At 44.1% G+C, this 18,972-nt stretch overlaps 1 protein-coding gene across 4 annotated transcripts; it reads right to left on the bottom strand.

Moving 5' to 3' along the window:
* Nucleotides 1-390: 390 nt before the first annotated feature.
* Nucleotides 391-10,998, bottom strand: SMIM1 (small integral membrane protein 1 (Vel blood group)). Of its 4 annotated transcripts, none has more exons than XM_072113280.1 (3): nt 10,763-10,998; nt 7,051-7,188; nt 391-678 (listed from the first exon to the last, which is right to left on the bottom strand). In XM_072113280.1, the coding sequence occupies exons 2-3, from the start codon at nt 7,155-7,157 to the stop codon at nt 546-548; spliced, it is 240 nt and encodes a 79-aa protein (XP_071969381.1). In that variant the 5' UTR covers nt 7,158-7,188; nt 10,763-10,998; the 3' UTR covers nt 391-545. The 4 variants fall into 4 exon arrangements, with proteins under 4 accessions (XP_071969381.1, XP_071969379.1, XP_071969380.1 ...); XM_072113278.1 differs by having other exon boundaries at nt 7,051-7,165; nt 10,763-10,993; XM_072113279.1 differs by lacking the exon at nt 10,763-10,998 and adding an exon at nt 7,894-8,049 and having other exon boundaries at nt 7,051-7,165.
* Between the last annotated feature and the right edge of the window lie 7,974 nt (nt 10,999-18,972).

The raw sequence follows: 18,972 nt of genomic DNA, 5'->3' as shown, positions 1-18,972 counted from the left end.
CAGCCGCTCCTCACCCGCCCCTCTCCATAGATAGAGGCTCACCGCACCGTTCCGGGTGCCATAGACCTCAATGGGGGCTAAAAATTGTGTGGCCAGATCACACCCACCATTAAGGTTGTGTGAATAAGCCCTTACCCTGGAAGATCTGGTTGTGTCACCCATGGGATAGTGTAGGGGAACCATCTGTCACAGTGTTTTCAGTATGGGTCAGTCCTGACTGTTGGTAAGTGTGCTTTCCAAAACCTTAGAAGGAAAAAGGGGAATTTCACATCCAGCTACTGACACTTGTTACCCACCGCATGTCAATATCAATAATTCATGGAATAAAAACAGTAAAAACAGTAAAATAGAAAATCAATATTCACATAAATATATCTATGGCTTTTTGCCTTCTTTATAGAGAATTTTCTTTAAAGAGATATGTGACATCTTCTACCCACAGAATATTTTGGGTAAAGTGTGGATTCTTTTTTTTTTACACAGAACTATATAACATGACAGATAGAGGGCGCCATCTCTTCAGGGATATCGTCCTCCGTCCTGCTCTATACCTTCTTACATTTGTGCACATAATACCCAGTGACATAGCCAATGATAAAGATAATCCAAAATAAGGCAAGACCTGCCACCACCTTCATGGCGATCCCAATCTTCCCTGTGCATAGCAGATTGTTCATTCTGGAGACACAAATAAAACATATCATGTGTTAATATTACTACACACATTCAGTGGTATCAGCACCAGTAACTACAGTGGTGAAAATCTAGACACAACCTATGGAAAAACAGTTTTCCAAATGCTGTACACCCCTTTTCACATTGCAAGCTGTAGTTACTGCAGGACCTAGGATCATATGTCATGTAATGTTTTGAATAAGATACAGTACCACATCTATAAGTAACGGCTATAGTAGCACACATAACAAATCATTCAAAGTAAATGCCTGATCCATTAAAAAGCATTGAAACATCACTAAGGATATCAGGCATATAAATAATAATAAAATAAAGTGTAAAGATTGGACCACGATTAGACGCTATTCACGTGGCTGTTATTGTGGCTGTGATCTTCAATTTGCAGCCTGATTATAGCCACAATAGAAGTCTTTAGCACCTGTTCATGGTATCACACCACTGTGATTGAGCTAGGTTACTCACTCACCCTCCCTTCTCCAGCCGCCCTGTGCTCTGGTCTGGGCGAGCACACAGCTTTGTGAATAAGGCCTTCACTGCAGTAATGGCTGCCCACCAGTTGGGGTATGTGCAAAATCCCCTGCTGATGTCACGGTGCTTGGTATAGGGACTGGAGGGCTATCCTGCAGCCTGGCAGATCTCCAGCAGGTGGTGTGTGCAAGAAATATGGAGGGAGAGGCTGAATGTACTGGTTCTCCCTGGGGCAACCCCTTTAGTGTCTGTAATATATGTCCCTGGGTAAGGGATGGGGAGCTCGTGGTGGTAGACAGCCGTATCCAGGGATCAGACGGAGGCAACGTTGTGCAAATTAACTTACAGTTCTTTATTGAACAACCGGTAGCAGGCAACGGGCCTAAACGGTCAACAGCAGATTCTGGTACTGGAGTGGTCGTGATGAGTGGTCCTCCAAAATAATGCACCAGCCTGCAGGCTGGGATAATTGAGCTGGAGCTGTGGAGCTGTCCAAACTGTGGAAGCTGCAGCTCTTGATTAGAGTCTCCTGACTCTGGTCCTGGGATTGGGTTCTGTGTCAGTACTTAAGGTGTACTGAACACTGTCTCTCTCTTCACTCAGTCCATGTACAGCTGCTCTGTAGACAGACCATGTGCTCCTCCCTGCCCAGGTCAGGTGGTAGCACCTCTCCAATCACACTCCAGTTTACAATAAAGCCAAGTCATTGGATAGCATCATACACCCATTTAACTATTGCCTATCCAGACAAAGGCTACAGCTGCAGATTACCTGAGATCTCCCTGCATTATCCCTTAGGTGAGTTGATCAAGCTCTCTAGATGGATCCTGACAGGTAGAGGGCCTTATTCGCAACTACCCCCTTGCCTACACATTGGCAGGAGTGTTGCATATGTCTTTACCGGCTTTGCACATCTAGAGGCTGGAATTTTTGCCCATTCTTATTTGCAGCATGAGTCTATTTCAGTCAGATTAGTTGGACACCATTTGTGGACAGCCATGCTCAAGTTTAGCCGCAAATCTCAATGGGACTAAATGGTTTGTCCACTTTCAGCAGATAACTTATATGGTTTGTGTAAGGACAAGTTATACAAGTTTTCCTATATACTTTCTGTGTCAATTCCTCACAGTTGTCTAGATCTCTGCTTGCTGCCCTGCTTTAGAACTTTCTATGTTCACTTCCATTGGATAGAACCCTTTCCATGGTGATGTGATGGACACGCAGGTGCCCAAACCGTTATCACAGAAAGTAATCAGAGCCGTGTGATAATAATGTCTCATGCGCCTGCATGTCCAACGCAAGACTATGGACATCTCTATCCACAGGAAGTAAACACAAAAACTTTCTATAGCAGGACAGCAAGCAGAGATCTAGAAAACCGTCAGAAATTACCATATATACTCGAGTATAAGCCTAGTTTTTCAGCACAAAAGAAATGTGCTGAAAACCCAAACTCGGCTTATACTCGAGTAAAAAAAATATAGGTTTTATCAGGTTTTTGTGGTAAAATTATACTTGAGTATATACGGTAATACAGAAAGTATATTGGAAAATTGTATGCCTTTTCCTAAGATAAACAATAGCAATTATTTGCTGAAAGTGGACAACCCATTTAAGGTCTGAACCTTGACTATTTCAACGCATGAATGACTTGGACATGCTATATTCTATTTACAAGTATCAGAGTACAGGGGGCTAAACAGTAGCGTAACGATCGCGGTCGCAGCAGGTGCTACAAGAATGGGCCAGTTGGCAGTCTGTGGGTTCGTCATTACCACTGCATCATACAGTGGGGCAGATTTACTTACCCGGTCCATTCGCGATCCAGCGGCGCGTTCTCTGCGCTGGATTCGGGTCCGGCCGGGATTAATTAAGGTAGTTCCTCCGACGAAGAGCATCGGAACACACTGGAATACACCGAGCTGGGCTGAGTGAAGGTAAGTGCAATTTTCGCTACACATTTTTTTTTTTAAATGCGGCGGTTTTTCCAAATCCGTCGGGTTTTCGTTCGGCCACGCCCCCCGTTTTCTGTCACGTGCATGCCGGCGCCGATGCGCCACAATCCGATCGCGTGCGCCAAAATCCTGGGGCAATTCAGGGAAAATCGCCGCAAATCGGAAATATTCGGGTAACACGTCGGGAAAACGCGAATCGGGCCCTTAGTAAATGACCCCCAGTGTGTGCGCGGCTAAGGAGCACGGATAGACGTGCATCTGCCTGCACTGCTGCAAGAAAGAAGAGAAAGCCGTGGGATCGCTGGGTGAGGTGAGTATAGAGTTTATTTTTTCCGAAGACCCAAGGCTGTCTCGTTTTAACCCTTTCATTACAATGGGGCACATTTACTTACCCATTCCTTGGAGTTCACAGAAAGTGCAATGTCTGACAATCATGCACTCTGCCGCGATTCACTAAGATCGTGCACCCGATATCGTGCATGTGTTGCTTATCTGCTCAGGTCCGCTGGAGTTCACCTTCTTCTTCCTGGTGCATGTAAGTGCATTGTCTTGCAACACAATTTGAAACTTAAATCCTGTGCTCGGTTCAAATCATTTGGATCGTCCGATGGCCCGCCCCCCAAATTCTGTCCCATGTAAGCCAGCGCAGCTGCACCACATTCCGATTGCGTGCAACACAATCTCAGTGGTGGTATGTTAAATACCTGTCAAAGCTGCGCAAATCCCGAAAACGGCAAACAGTCTGACGAAAGTGAGTAGCGCAACCCTTAGTAAATAAGCCCCAATGTGCAATTAGCACATTGTAATGAATGAGGAGGAAAATCCCCAAATACTGACGTATTGTACTATCAATCAGAAAACCTAGGGTTAAAGTATCTCCAACAATCTGGCATTTGTAACAAGATCGTTTGGCACGTTGCCTGCAGTTGTTCGAATAAAGAACTGTGAGTTGTTTTGTACAACGTTGCCTCCGTCTGGTCCCTGGATACGGCTGTCACCACCACGGGCTTCCCCATCCATTACCCAGGGACTTATCTCACAGACACTCAGGGGTTGCCCCAGGGAGATTCAGTACATCAGCCTCTCCCTTTCTACAATTTCTTGCACACACCATCCGCTGGAGACCTGCCAGGCTGTAGGACAGCCTTCCGGTCCCCATATCAAGCACCGTGACACTAGCGTGCCTAGGCCGCAACCGCCAGCCACTCCGATATTCTGGGCCCCATCTGCCTCCAGGCCCCAAGAAAAGGCTAGACCCCGGTGGGGAATGTTGCACATGTATGTGTATTCTCAAGTGTAATGTGAGGAACAGGGGTGGTGTGAGAGTTTAGCTATATGAGGGCCCCGATCCAAAGTTCTCACCAGGGCCCAGTACAGTCACTAAGTAGAGGCTAAATACATAGCACAACACCCTTTTCATTTCTTCTCTAATATGCAAACGTTTGGAATTTCCTTTTTTCTCAGCATCTTTTTTTTGGGCAGAGATAGTTATGCGACTCTAATACACGTGAGATAGATGACCCCAATGGAGATAATGGAGCTTATTTACTAAGAGTCGTGGATCACACTTTCATCGGACTCTTCACGTTTTTTGGGATTTGCGCAGCTATGACAGGTATGTAATAGGGGTATGCGCTGGTATTGTGTTGCACGCCATCGGATTGTGGCGCGGCTGCACTTTCATGCGACAGAAATTGGGGGGGGGCTTGCCGTTGGACGATCCGACTGATAAGCACTAAGCTGGATTTAACTTTCAGATTGTGTCGCAGGACAATGCACTCACATACGCTGGGAAGAACTCTGTCGGACCTGAGTAGGGAAGCGACACATGCAGGATATCAGGGGCATGATCTTAGTGAATCGCGGCACGGTGCATTATCATTGGACAATGCACTTTCGTGAACTCCACAGACCGGGTTAGTAAATGCGCCCCATTCTCTTGCTTTTCTTTAGGGGTGCTGTCACACATAGCGTTTTGACTCTTTTTATAAACAGAATCAAAGTGCACGGGGCGTGCGAAGGTCCTATCGATGTATTTCTATCGAAATGCATGCGATCGGTAACTAGCAGCCGGTGTCTTGCATTTAGACAATACAAGACTCCGGGTGCTAGTTACCGATCGCATGCGTTTCTATAGAAACACATTTGTGATCGGGCCCTGGCATGCCCCCGCACGCATTGATTCAGTTTATAAAGAGCTATGTGTGTCAGCACCCTTAGGGTGATGCCACACATGGCATTTTGAAACCGTTTTTGGTCTGTTTTCAAGCAATCCGTTAAAAAATGCATGCATTTTTGACAGGTTTTCCAAATTAGCGCAATTAAAAAATGGACAAAAACGGATGCATTTCCAAAAAACGCATGCGTTTTTTAACGGACTGCTTAAAAACGGACCAAAAACTGTTTCAAAACGCCATGTGTGCCATCACCCTAATGTGTGCAGTATAGTAGTCTGTACATGGTGACTAATAGTTTTCTCTCTTCAGGAGGAGAGCTTAATTGTAGACTTTTTTTTTCCCATTGAGCCTTGGCTTACTCCTTAGGGTGATGCTACACATGGCGTTTTGAACCCGTTTTTGGTCCGTTCTTAAGCAGTCCGTTAAAAAAACGCATCCGTTTTTTAAAACGCATCCGTTTTTTACAGGTTTTACCAATTATCTTGATTGAAAATGGTCAAAAACTGATGCATTTTTAAAAAGAGCTGCATTTTTTAACAGACTGCTTAAGGGTAATTTGCATAAAATTAACACGAAACACCGTCCGCTTGTTCCCGATTGCAGGCGTTTCCATAGAAACGCGGATGCGACCGGGCCACGGCCCGCCCCGGTCAGTGCGGCTTTGTCAGACAAAGCGCCACATCTGACATCACCCTAAAAACGGCCCAAAAACGGTTTCAAAATGCCACGTGTGGCATCACCCTTAGGGTGATGGCACACGTGGCATTTTGAACGCGTTTTTGGGCCACTTTTGAGCAGTCCAGCAAAAAACGCATGCGTTTTTGACCAGTTTCAATTAAGATAATTGGTAAAACCTGTCAAAAATGCATGCGTTTTTTGGCTGACTGCTTAAAAAACAGGTCAAAAATGCCACGTGTGCCATCACCCTTACACTTGTGGAAGAAAGCTTCAGGGTACAGTCACACGTCGCGTTTAAAAACACATAGCAACAGCTGAAGAGAGATTTGCCAAGTCAAACAGTTGTTAACACTTGTGTTTGCAAAATGCAAATGTTAATGCTTGTGTTAACGCATGCTTTAACATTGCGTTAATAAATACATATGTTAACGTGATGTTTACAGGTGCGCTAACAATACGCTTACGGTTGTGTTTTGTAAACGCAAGTGTTAACAGCTGTTTAACTTGGCAAATCTTGGTTTTTAACTTGGTTTTTAAACGCACGCGTAAAACGTGACGTGTGACTTCCCCCCCTTAAGAAACAATGGGGCACATTTACTAAGAGTAGTGCAAACTGCACTAAAAGTGTGTTTGCCTGTGTATAAAGCAAGTTGTGCAAGAAATGTGTCTCAAACACGCAAGAAATGTGTCTCAAACACTTCTTAAAAACTCATGTAAGCAGTTTACTCTGAAAAGAACAGGCAAAGTCTGAGGGTGATGCCACACACTGCGTTTTCAACCCGTTTTTGGTCCGTTTTTTAAGCAGTCACTTAAAAACCGCATGCACTTTTTGAAAATGCATCCGTTTTTTAACAGGTTTACCATTATCTTAATTAAAACTGGTCAAAAACGTAATGCGTTTTGGACGGATTGCTTAAAAACTGACCAAAAACGGGTTCAAAACGCCATGTGTGGCATCATCCTGACAGAAATGTAATGTGGGCCAATGTGAAGGAAAATGGTTTCCTGCGTATTTATACAGCTCATGTATTTATTGGCCTTTTTATTTGCTTCCGAGTAGCTGTTAACTTACTCACCTCCTCCAAGTAGAGACTTCTACATTGGACGTGTTCACACTGACTTCATCTTGGTTTCTGTCATTCCATCGACTATACTGGACGCCAGGAGTTTCCTGTGACTGCATCCTCTGAGCTGCAGCAGAAAACAGAAGCACCCTTATCAGAAAACAGATAAATTATTATAGTGTGACATATTGAAAATTGAGTAACCTTTTGCCTAAAGTCTAAAAAAACTAAATAAGTGTTCTTTGGCTTATTTAGATAGGGATCCTAATTCTGGAATAGCCCTCTGTGTAAACTGTGTGAAACTCTGTGTATACTGACACATAAGATATCAGATGAAATGCATATAAGAAATGAACTCTTATATCCTCCTTATTACAGGAGCTGCATTTCCTCCTCAGGCTTCCTTGCATGTCTGGAGGAGATATCTCTCCCTATTGTTTTAACCTCCGTTCATAATATCCTGAAATGGCTGAACTTTTCTTTCACTTTACAGTATAAACATTTTCAAACAATAAGATTAGACATATAAAGTAATGTGCAGATTAGGCAGTGCTAATGTTTTTGGCAAGTAAAGGGTTGTTAGAATATTAAAGTGGCATGGAGTTCAAAGATTTAATGCATCCTAATCATTGCTGAACCCCCTTCTCTATGTACGTTCTCTACATGAACATACGGGGCCGGATTATAGGGAGGGCTTCAAGGGCGCGTGCCCCGTGGACCCCACACTTTTACTTATATGGGGGACTCCCACCAGAAATGTCTGACAGTTGTGACCTGACTGTCTCTGTGGGATGTTCAGTACTGGTGCCACTGTACCGCACATGCGCCTGCCTCCAAGCTGTGATAGAGACTCACTAGCTCTGTCAGTAAGTGCCTGCTCAGCCGTACTCTATTGCTTTCTATATGCACCGTACTAAAATGCAGCAAATTAAAATAAAGTCTGTTGATTTTTCCACACGGAGCAGACACAGGACAGAAGATGGCGGCTGGTCACATGTCCACATCACATGTCCTGCACCTGTCTGGGCAGGTCATGTGACCATCACTATGTTTGGCTGTAGTCGCTTGGTTGCAGTGCATCTATTATGGCCAGTGTTGTGGTCAGATGTCATCTCAGTGGGGTAATTTGCAGTTACACATCATCACTATGGTAACAGCGCAAGAAGGTCTTTTACATTATCACTGGGTGCAGTGCATGAGAGTTATTGAGAACTAAAGGATCATGGGACTAGTTTCCAGTGGCAGCCATCTTGGTGATAACTCTGCATACTTTAGAATGCCCATAACATTTTGTGAATCATAAAATCATACTATTTTAGCCCTGTTTTGTGATTAATGACATTGGGGCTTATTTACTAAGGGTCCCACGGGCGCATTTTCATCGGTTTTCCTGACTTCTCGGGGATCTCGCGCAATTGCGCCGACTTTCACGCAACACAAATTGGGGGACGATCCGACGGATTTGGACTATGCGCGGGATTTAACATTTAAATTTGTGTCGCAAGCCATGCAATTACATGCACCAGGAAGAAGAAGGTGAGCTCCGGCGGACCTGATCGGAGAAGCAACAGATGCAGGAAATCGGGCGCACAATCTTAGTGAATCACGGCAGAGTTCATCCTTGTTGGACAATGCACCTCGGGGATCGCGCAGGGACTGGGTAAGTAAATGTGCCCCATTGAGTTTTGTTATATTTATTTATATACATAGCATTACAGGTTTTTGTATCAGACGTTCATATTTCCGGTATACCCCTTTAATTATGATTAAGAATAATAATGTGTACCAATGTCTGGGCTACTTTAGTGGGGGCCCCCAACAGATTTTGTGCCCAGAGGTTTCCCCCTATTGTAATCCACCCTGTTTACATATATGCACACACATATCTCCATCTTTAAACCCTACAAGATCATTTCTACCACAAAGCGACCATTGACTGTTTCCACAAAAATAAACAGAATTCAATTGATTTAGAGGTCAATGAGACAAGGATAACTAGTTTCTCTCCCGGTAACTGCATGAATCCACTTCAGGTTTCATGACCATCTAAAAGGTTTACTACATAGTTACAACTAGAGTAAATGACCAATTAAAATAGGTTTTCTTATTTAAGTAATTTGTCAACACGGTACTGCTTGCCTCATCGTTGGGAGTTGTTGCTCAGGAATTATCACAATGATGGGGGGGCCTGGGGTGACTATAAAGTGCTCCCATCTGTGATTTTAGTTTTCAGAACTATGTGCTAAATGTGAATACCCTCTTAAATGCTAGACAGTCGTAGCTATACAGGGAATTGGCATATTTGGACGTACAGGTGCATCCACAAGCATTCTATATGGTCCCATTCAAAACACTACTGATCCTGCAAAAAACAATCCCTCATATATACATATTATTACAAAATGAATTGGATTTGGATGACAGTAATGGGAAAAAAATGCGTGATCTTAAAGGTTGAAAATAGTAATGAGTTTAGAGGTTTTATGTCAAGTATCCTGACTGACACAAGCGAATATTAGTCAGGTTTAGTGTACAATGTAATTTAATGTTCTCTGTTATCAGCTAAATAAACTTTTTCATAAAAGTCAATCTATTAAGGGATTAGAACATCTAAATCAACTTCATTGGTCCCAGAAGTATTTCATAAGAAGGGTGTAACTAAACGGTATGGATTCGACGCAGTTGAGATGTGGCTATAATGCAGCCGTCTGCATCAATTAACGAAATTATTATTTACTAACAGTTTAATGTTAACTGTACATGAAAATGTTACAAAATAATCATTTTGTTATGAATTATGGCCACAATTACTTAATTGATGCAGCTGGCCGGAACATAGCCCCATCTAAGCCACGTCACAGCCGCACCGTTCAGTTGCAATCTAAGGTCAGGCTGACAATCATTTCTATATATTTCTTTCTTCTCAGACATAGTTATTAACAATATAAGAATTTTGAGGGTGCCAATACAATCTAAGGCTACATTTACATGACCATACAGGGGGACCTATGTACGCCGCACACATCCGCATAGACGGCAAAAAGCGCATGGAGCAATATGGTGCCGAACATGCCCTATATTTCCCTGTGTGCCATGCATCTCTATGGAAAGGAGAGGGGTCACCCCTCCTCCTCTCCAGCGTGTCGGACGTATGCCCACCCGGCTACGGCCGAGCAGGAAAACGTCCATGTGAATGTAGTCTAAATGTGACGTGGCTGGGGAGTGATGTGGGAGTTGTATGAAGGTCAGAATCCCTCTTCTTCCAAGTTTCATAAAGTGGCCATAGGAGAACCTGCTGCACCACTACGTCTGTCCCCCTAATCTCTCTGCCCCATGAAATTGCTCAGGAGGCCTTATAGGGGAATCTGCAGCTTAATATGCCCCTTGTTTCCCACAAAATAGTTAGGGATCTCTAAAGTTTTTATAGATCGTCTGCATTTTCCTTCCACACACATGTATTTCTCAAAGCAGTCAGTTGACCACCCTACCATATATCTTTGGTAGAATATGTAAGCTCCTACAACATCTCTCAGAGGTCTAGTATAGATTAGATACATCTTAAATACATGTTCTGTTTAGTCTAGTAATATTTGATGGGGTTCCCCTGTTACACTGAACTTGTACAGCTCCTTGCGCTTTGGAGCGAGACGTCTTCCTGTAGCTGATGACATCTCCCACATTCCTTGTAGCAGACACTTACATGACACATAGTATGATAACTCACCTCTTTGGGCCTCAGATAACTGTATCTCACAGTAGGCAGGGCGAGGGCAGTGCCACTTCTGTTATGTGGGTTATAAACTCAGGGCTGCAATGCATATGACAGGGCTCCATGCACTGCTCAGCTGACTAGAGTTAGTTCCTTTCTGGAACAAATCCAAATTCTTCCTTTGAAAAGAGAGGAAAAAAAAGGAGACTTCTCGGTTTAAGCCAATAGCAAACCTGAGAGCGGCAGTGGAGGAGTTGTGCAAGAATGGGAAGATATTCAGAAGGGAGGGGGGCTGAATATGAGGCTCAGGGGGAGGGAGTAAGAAAGGATTACTGTTACTCCGCTCTCTATGGAAATACTATGTATTATTATGTACAGTATTATATAACACTAGTGTATTCTGTTAAGAATAAGGGTTGACACACTTTATAGGGGCCACTGGTAAGGGGGTTATAAGTAATGCAATTAAATATGAAGATATGTTTAAAGGAGTATAATTAGAAATAAGTGAAAAAAAGGGTTCCAGAAGACAGGGGTAGCATGATAAGAATGGACACTCCCAAAAAATTCCTGTAGGAAATTATTAAAATGAAAAAGTTATTATTTCGAGAATGTTGAATACATACAAAATAGTTTGGGGGTCACCTAGAAAAGAATCCTACATTAGTAACATGGCACTTATAGTAGTAGCGTGTTCCACAAAGAATGTGTACAGTGGATTGCAAAAATATTCATACCCTTTAAACTTTTAAACGTTACAGCCAAAAACTTAAATATACCGTATTTTCCGGACTAGAAAGTCTTGCTAAAAAGTGCCTTCTTCTTATGGTGCAAAGTCAGAAGATGTCCTGCCACCCTGACATAATAATAATCTTTATTTATTCCGTAGCTCTTTAAAAATTAGAAGGGACATATACAAATAAAATAATACATTACAGAGTATAATTGGCATAAACCTGTACAGGAGGACCATGAGTGACATCATCGGGTCACATGACACAGAAGCATAGGCAGGAGTAGTTGAGGCTGGTAATTAAGAAGGAATGAGACGCTGGAGGGGGCTGTCGAGGCTGATAATATAGAGGAGATGAGATGCTGGAGGCAGCGGCGTAACTTGAATCTGTTGGGCCCCTGTGCAAAATGTGTGCCAGGCCCTCCATTACAATGTATTGTTTATAGTACTAGTCAGCTCATATTGGAAAGTTACATCATATGGGCCCTCTAGGCCTCTTGGGCCCGTTTGCGATCGCACACTCTGCACCCCCTTAAGTTACGCACCTGGCTGGAGGGGGCTGTGGAGGAGAAGTGGAGGCTGGTTATAGTACCGTGTGCATATAGCAGAGCTGTCTATATTGCAGAGTTGTATGTGTGTGACCACCAGGAAAATTTTCAGTTGGTGTCAAATATATTTTCCTTTCATTTGATGTCCAAATATAGGGTGCGTCTTATAGTAAGGTGTGTCTTATAGTCCGAATAATATGGTGTGTTACTGATGTATCTTGTCCATTAAAAGTAGACACTCAGATACACTGCGCCACAACTTAATTCATGAGCTGTTTGGTGTGTTCCATGGTTTCATGATGTTGTTTGTTCACTAATGTTTTCTATCCTCTAAAGCAGTGATGGAAAACCTTTTGGAGACTGAGTGCACAAACTACAACCAAAATCAACTTATTTACCATGAAGTGCCAACATGGCATTTTAAGCAGAAACTTATTGCTACCTGTTCATCCACATCTTTCAATCGTATCGGCCCCAGGAGGCAACCAATACACTTGAAATAAGGAGGGCAAATTCAAACTCTCGTTGTAGCTTCTCTTCAGGGTCTCTCTGTTGAGGAGGAATAGTGGGTCCAGAATGAGAGCCTCTAAAGATAATGCAGTTCTGTCAACACCTTCTCACTCTTCCCACAATTCCAAATAGTCAATGAAGTGTCGCTTTAAAATAGCGCTGAGAGCAGCATCTCTTAAGTTGCCTGGGACTGCAGGAAGATTTGGTGGATTTGGTCTTATTTGGTAAACTCTGTCCTGGAGTGATGGTCTGAGTGCCCACAGAAATGGCTCTGAGTGCCACCTCTGGCACCTGTGCCATAGGTTCGCCACCAATGCTCTAAGGCCTTCACAAAACAGTTGTAGGTATGTTGAGAAGTTGGGCTTTATTGGGGTATCCCATGATGCATTTACAGTTTTTATTGCACATTTTGATGTGTTTGTCAATGTAATAAATTCTCTATGTAATACCCATGCTGTTGGAAGATGCTGCTGCACTACTGTACATCTATTAGCAAGACACAGAAGAGAAACTCTGAGTTCAGCTGGAGGGCTCATTCATTCCAGAAAAGATTGCCTCTTATCCCTATGAATGAGAACAACTTCTGTTTGTTTTACTGCCCCATCACCTCCCAAGTGCACGTCTCGCTAAATATACAAAAAAGAAGTGCTCTGATTTAGTCTACAGCAGATCCTAGCTTGGATTAGAATTACCATAATACTATTATCTGCGCCACAAGGTTCCTGGGGCCGACTATGAATCAGCAAAGGGTCTCCCCGGCCCCCCCCTCCAGTACCAATATGATTTAGGTGTTCTGGGTGACAAACTACCATTCTCCCATTACAGGCTATAACTTTGGAAATCATTTTATTTACTTTTGATCAGGCTCGATATAAGCAAGGCAGTAAGGGAGTGTTACGCCATTGAAGGTGTATCTTGGGCAGTTTGATGATAACCACCGGGAACAGTCTTAAAATGTTAGGTATCAAACTTTACATCTTGATGAGCTACATGGAAGTCAATATCCCAAGATATTCACCCTGAGAATATCTGGGGATCTGTCAAGATGGGAATAGAAATGTAAATATGGAAGGAGAGTATTCCATAGTAAAGCATGAATCACAGCCACCGTATTAAAAACCCCACTACGTGGGCGTGACCTGACTGCCTATGAGAGAGGACGTGTGAGCTCGTGGCTCCGTCCCTGCACTCACCTTTCAGCCGCAGACCACCGCTAACTTGCCTCTGATGGGGAGAAGTAGGCAGAAGAAGACCCCCAGCAGCTCCGTGCCAGCTCCGGTGAGCCCTCCCGGAGGCTCCATAGAGCCGTTCCTGATGAGGAACATGGGGTCCGCTCGCGGACAGGCGCCATCTTGGCCTGAGCCACAGCAAGCAGGCTCCCCTCTCATACAGCGCAGCAGCACCCGCTTGGCAACCAGTCCGGGCAAAGAAACAACGCCCCCCATCTGCTAGATCGACGCCTGGAAGGTCCCCAACTGTCACTTCGATCGATTGACTCTATAGCACACAGTGGATGGCTTAGAGGGTTTGACTCATATGCGCTTTCATCAACTCTGTCTATTTTTCTTTTCCCCTATAGGGGTATAATAGCTTCGTACTAAGGCTTACGAGGTGGTCTAGAATTTATGTTTAATATCATAAGGGTATGTCCCTGATTAGGGGACGAGGTGGGTGTGGGGGGGGAGAGGGGGGGGGGGAAGTTGCGGGTATGTTGTCTCTTGTTGGCCTACGGTTCACCTTCCTAATACCTAGGGGTATTGCCACTATCGGAGACCCATTTGGGATCCAGTTGGTAGTTGGGGGGAGTAGAAGCCCAACGCCATTTTCCCCCTTGCCAGGTGCTCCAGGCCTGGCTTTACTAATTCAATTTCTTTTTGTTTTAATGTTTTTTCTATGTTTCTTATTCAATGTTGAGATATGTGTAATGTCTTACGTGGCCCCTATTTCCTCTTTGTTCTTTCCTTCCCCCAGGAGCCGCAGCTTCTCCAGAACAATGGTCTGTATAGTGGCCAGCGGGCCATATACTAGGTGGTGTCGGTCTCGAACACACGCAGGAGGGGTGAGCATGACTGGATTGCTAATGTTTATCCTTGTCCTATGAAATGGTTAACTGTGTCACGTTAAACGTCAACATTAACGTTAAATGCCGACTCTTACTAAGAGAGCTCCGTCTGTTGAAAGCTGAGGTTGCTTTTATACAAGAGACCCACTTTGACCAAGCAGGGACCTTCAATTTTGCCCGACACCACTTCCCACATGTATACTCAGCCTTCCAGGATAGGAAAAGAGCAGGGGTGGCGATCCTATTATCAGGTAACTGCCCAATAACTGTCTCTACCACTCACATAGACCTTAATGGCAGATATGTTATATTGGAGGGTACACTGAGGGGTCAGCCTCTTATACTAAGTAACATATATGCCCCAAACACAACCCAGATCCCATTCCTGAAGCGCATACTCCGGAAGTTACAGTCAATGCCCCCGGCGGCCCTGATATTGGGAGGGGACTTCAATATGGTCTTCTCCCCTACAGTAGATAGGTTATCCTTGTCTAGTATTCCCGCGTCAGGGGCTCAGGAGCGGTTAGCAAGGGAATTCATAGTTTCATAGTTTCATAGTTTATACGGTTGAAAAAAGACACTTGTCCATCAAGTTCAACCAAGGAAGGGAAGGGATTGGATGAGGAAGGGATTTAGGGGAAACAATCCTATATAACATAACCATCAATGTTATTTAGGTGTAAAAAGGCATCTAGACCCTTCTTGAAGCTCTCTGCTGTCCCTGCTGTGACCAGCGCCTGAGGCAGGCTATTCCACAGATTGACAGTTCTCATAGTAAAAAAGCCCTGTCGCTTCTGGTGATTAAACCTTGTTTTCTCCAAACGGAGACAGTGCCCCCTCGTCTTTTGATTTGATCTAATCTGAAACAACTTACCACCATATTTTTTGTATGGACCATTCATATATTTAAATAAATTAATCATGTCCCCTCGTAGTCGTCTCTTTTCCAGACTAAATAAATCTAGTTGTTTTAATCTTTCCTCATAACTAAGACCCTCCATACCCCTTATCATTTTTGTGGCTCTACGTTGAACCCTCTCCAGCTCCAGGGCATCCTTTTTATGGACCGGTGCCCAGAACTGAACAGCATATTCCAGGTGTGGCCGAACCAATGCTTTGTATAGTGGTAATATTACATCCCTATCACGAGAGTCCATTCCACTTTTGATACATGACAAGATCCTACTAGCTTTAGAGGCAGCTGATTGACATTGCATGCTGTTATTCAATTTATGATCTACTAGTACCCCCAGGTCCCTCTCAACAAGGGACTCTCCCAGATTTACTCCCCCAAGGACATATTTTGCCTTTGGATTATTGGCCCCCAGGTGCATAACCTTACATTTATCCACATTAAACCTCATTTGCCAAGTGGATGACCAAACATTCAGTCTGTCCAAGTCACCCTGCAGCCTATGAGCATCCTCCATAGACTGTATTACACTACACAGTTTGGTGTCATCTGCAAAAATAGACACGGTGCTATTAATTCCTACCTCTATATCATTAATAAATATATTAAAAAGTAGTGGGCCAAGCACAGAACCCTGAGGTACACCACTCATAACTGGTGACCATTCCGAGTATGAATCATTGACCACAACTCTCTGGATACGATCCTTCAGCCAGTTTTCAATCCAATTGCAAATTATTTCTGCCAAACCAATAGCCCTAATTTTACCCATCAGGCGTCTATGAGGGACAGTGTCAAATGCCTTTGCAAAGTCCAAGAACACAATATCCACAGCTGCTCCTCCATCCAGGCATCTGCTCACCTCTTCATAAAAGCAGATAAGGTTAGTTTGACAACTTCTATTCTTAGTAAACCCATGCTGGCTATCACTTATTATTCTATTTGATGTCACATACTCCAGTATGTAGTCTTTTACTAACCCTTCCAATACTTTCCCCACAATGGAAGTTAAGCTTACAGGCCTGTAATTGCCTGGCGAAGTTCTAGAGCCCTTTTTATATATTGGCACCACATTTGCCTTGCGCCAGTCACTTGGCACCACACCAGACATTACGGAATCCCTGAAGATGTTAGACAGTGGTACAGCAATAACAGAACTGAGTTCTTTAAGAACTCTGGGGTGTAACCCATCTGGTCCAGGAGCTTTGTACATATTGATTTTATTGAGCTTAGATTGGATAATGTCTACATTTAGCCAGTCTAGTATATCACAGGGTGCATGACCCGCACTGGCACCACCCAAGTCAGAAGTGCGCAAGTTAATTAGAATGCACTCACTATATGACCTGTGGAGGGTCGACCACCCAGGAGACCGTTTGTTCTCCTTTTATTCTCACCCGCACTGCTGTCACACTCGCATTGACTACTTTTTTGGAAACATATTAGCTTTGCGTCTTTTGAGCTCGGCAGACATTGGCACCATATCATGGTCAGATCATGCGCCTGTCACAGTCACCCTCTCCCGCACAAATTTGCCAACGAAACTATGCAGATGGAGACTAAATGAATCTCTGCTCAAAGACCCGGCGCTCCGTGAACAAATGCGGGCCGCACTCAACACATTCTATGCAAAAGAGAGTTTAACTCTCCCTTCTAAAATGGCACTATGGGAGGCGCACAAAGTGGTGGTGAGGGGCGAGTGCATGGCTATGTCTGCTAGACTGAAAAAGACAGCATCGGCCTATTATTTAAAGATAATGGCAGCAGTGAGGGAGTTGGAGGAGAAGATGGTGTCCCGGCCTAACACTACTACTTTGCAAGCCCTGATAGCAGCAAGGGAACGTTTGAAGGAGCATGCGCACCAGAAGGTAGAAAAGCTCCTGATATTTTCCAAACAGCGTTACTATGAGAAAGGCAATAAGGCTCATACAATGCTAGCTCGTATGCTTAGAGAGCGGCACACGAATGGCACTCCGCAGGCGATCAGAGATGAAAAAGGGGACCTTAGATATCACCCTAGAGATATAGCTCAAGCATTTCAAAAATACTACACTAAGTTATATTAAATGGAGAAAAGTCTCTGGCGGGCACAGCCCCAACGATACCGCCGACAGTCCAATGCGTGGCCCGACTCTCCAGGGGCAGGGGTGATCACGGCAGGACTTTCCAGCGGTGCTCAATCAATGTATATAAGAAGATATCCATACATAAACATAGAAAGAGATGACGGCACTCACCGGTTCCAAAAGCATGAAAAGCGTCCTTTATTGGTGGGGAAGCATGCAGGGGGGTATATTCACTACCAAGTGGTCTCCCACAGGATGTTAAAGTAAGGCAGCAATTGCTACAAGAATACCTGTCCACTTGCCATTTGCCGAAGCTGACGGAATCCGCGGTGGCCGGCCTTAATGCCCCTATCTCTAGGGAGGAATTAGATGAGGTAGTGAAAATACTACCATCGGGAAAATCCCCGGGCCCGGACGGGTTTACCTACCTATATTATAAAGTCTTCATCGACGACTTAGCTCCACATATGCTTCCCCTATTTAACTCCTTTATGGAAGGGACATGCCTACATAGGGATATGTTATATTCCTTTATATCCCTTATACCCAAACCTGGTAAGGACATAACAGCCTGCAGCAATTACAGACCCATTGCCCTCTTAAATTCAGATTTGAAGATCTTCACCCGCATCCTGGCTAATAGGCTCAATAACCTACTCCCCTCCTTGATTAATAAAGACCAAGTGGGTTTTATACCTTGGAGGCAGGGGTCGGACAACACTAGAAGGGCAATTGACCTTATAGATGTAGTCAACCTGGAATCAAAATCAGCGTCGCTCCTTAGCCTGGATGCGGAGAAGGCCTTTGATCGCCTTGATTGGTCTTTTATGTTCGCAACCTTGGAGGCATATGGTATAACAGGAAGGTTCCTGACGGCTATACAATTTCCCTACAGCAGTAGTGCGTTTTCCTCACGCTATGTCAGGCCCTCTCCCTATCCGGAACGGAACCAGACAGGGCTGCCCCCTCTCTCCCCTCATATTTGCCCTGTGTATTGAGCCCTTAGCAGGCAAAATCCGACTGCATCCAGATATTAAGGGAGTATTAGTAAGGGACAAAGAATTTAAAGTATCACTTTTTGCAGACGACATATTGCTCACATTAAGGTCCCCCCATATCTCTCTCCCAAATCTGCATACTGTACTGCAGGAATATGGGCGCTATGCTGGGTATAAGGTAAACACCTCGAAGACGGAAGCCCTCCCATTGAATATTCCGACTACGGAATTATTATTACTACAGCAGAACTTTAATTATCAATGGAAGACGGACTCTGTCAAGTATCTTGGGGTACAAATAACAGCATCATACTCCTCTCTACATAATGCTAACTACCCACCCCTCTTTAAGGAATTGAAGGCAATGCTAACTAGATGGAGGGGACACCATATTT

Source organism: Engystomops pustulosus, chromosome 6 (genome assembly GCF_040894005.1).
Source record: "Engystomops pustulosus chromosome 6, aEngPut4.maternal, whole genome shotgun sequence".
In the NCBI taxonomy this organism is placed as follows: domain Eukaryota; kingdom Metazoa; phylum Chordata; class Amphibia; order Anura; family Leptodactylidae; genus Engystomops; species Engystomops pustulosus.
This window is presented reverse-complemented; position numbering and strand designations above follow the sequence as displayed.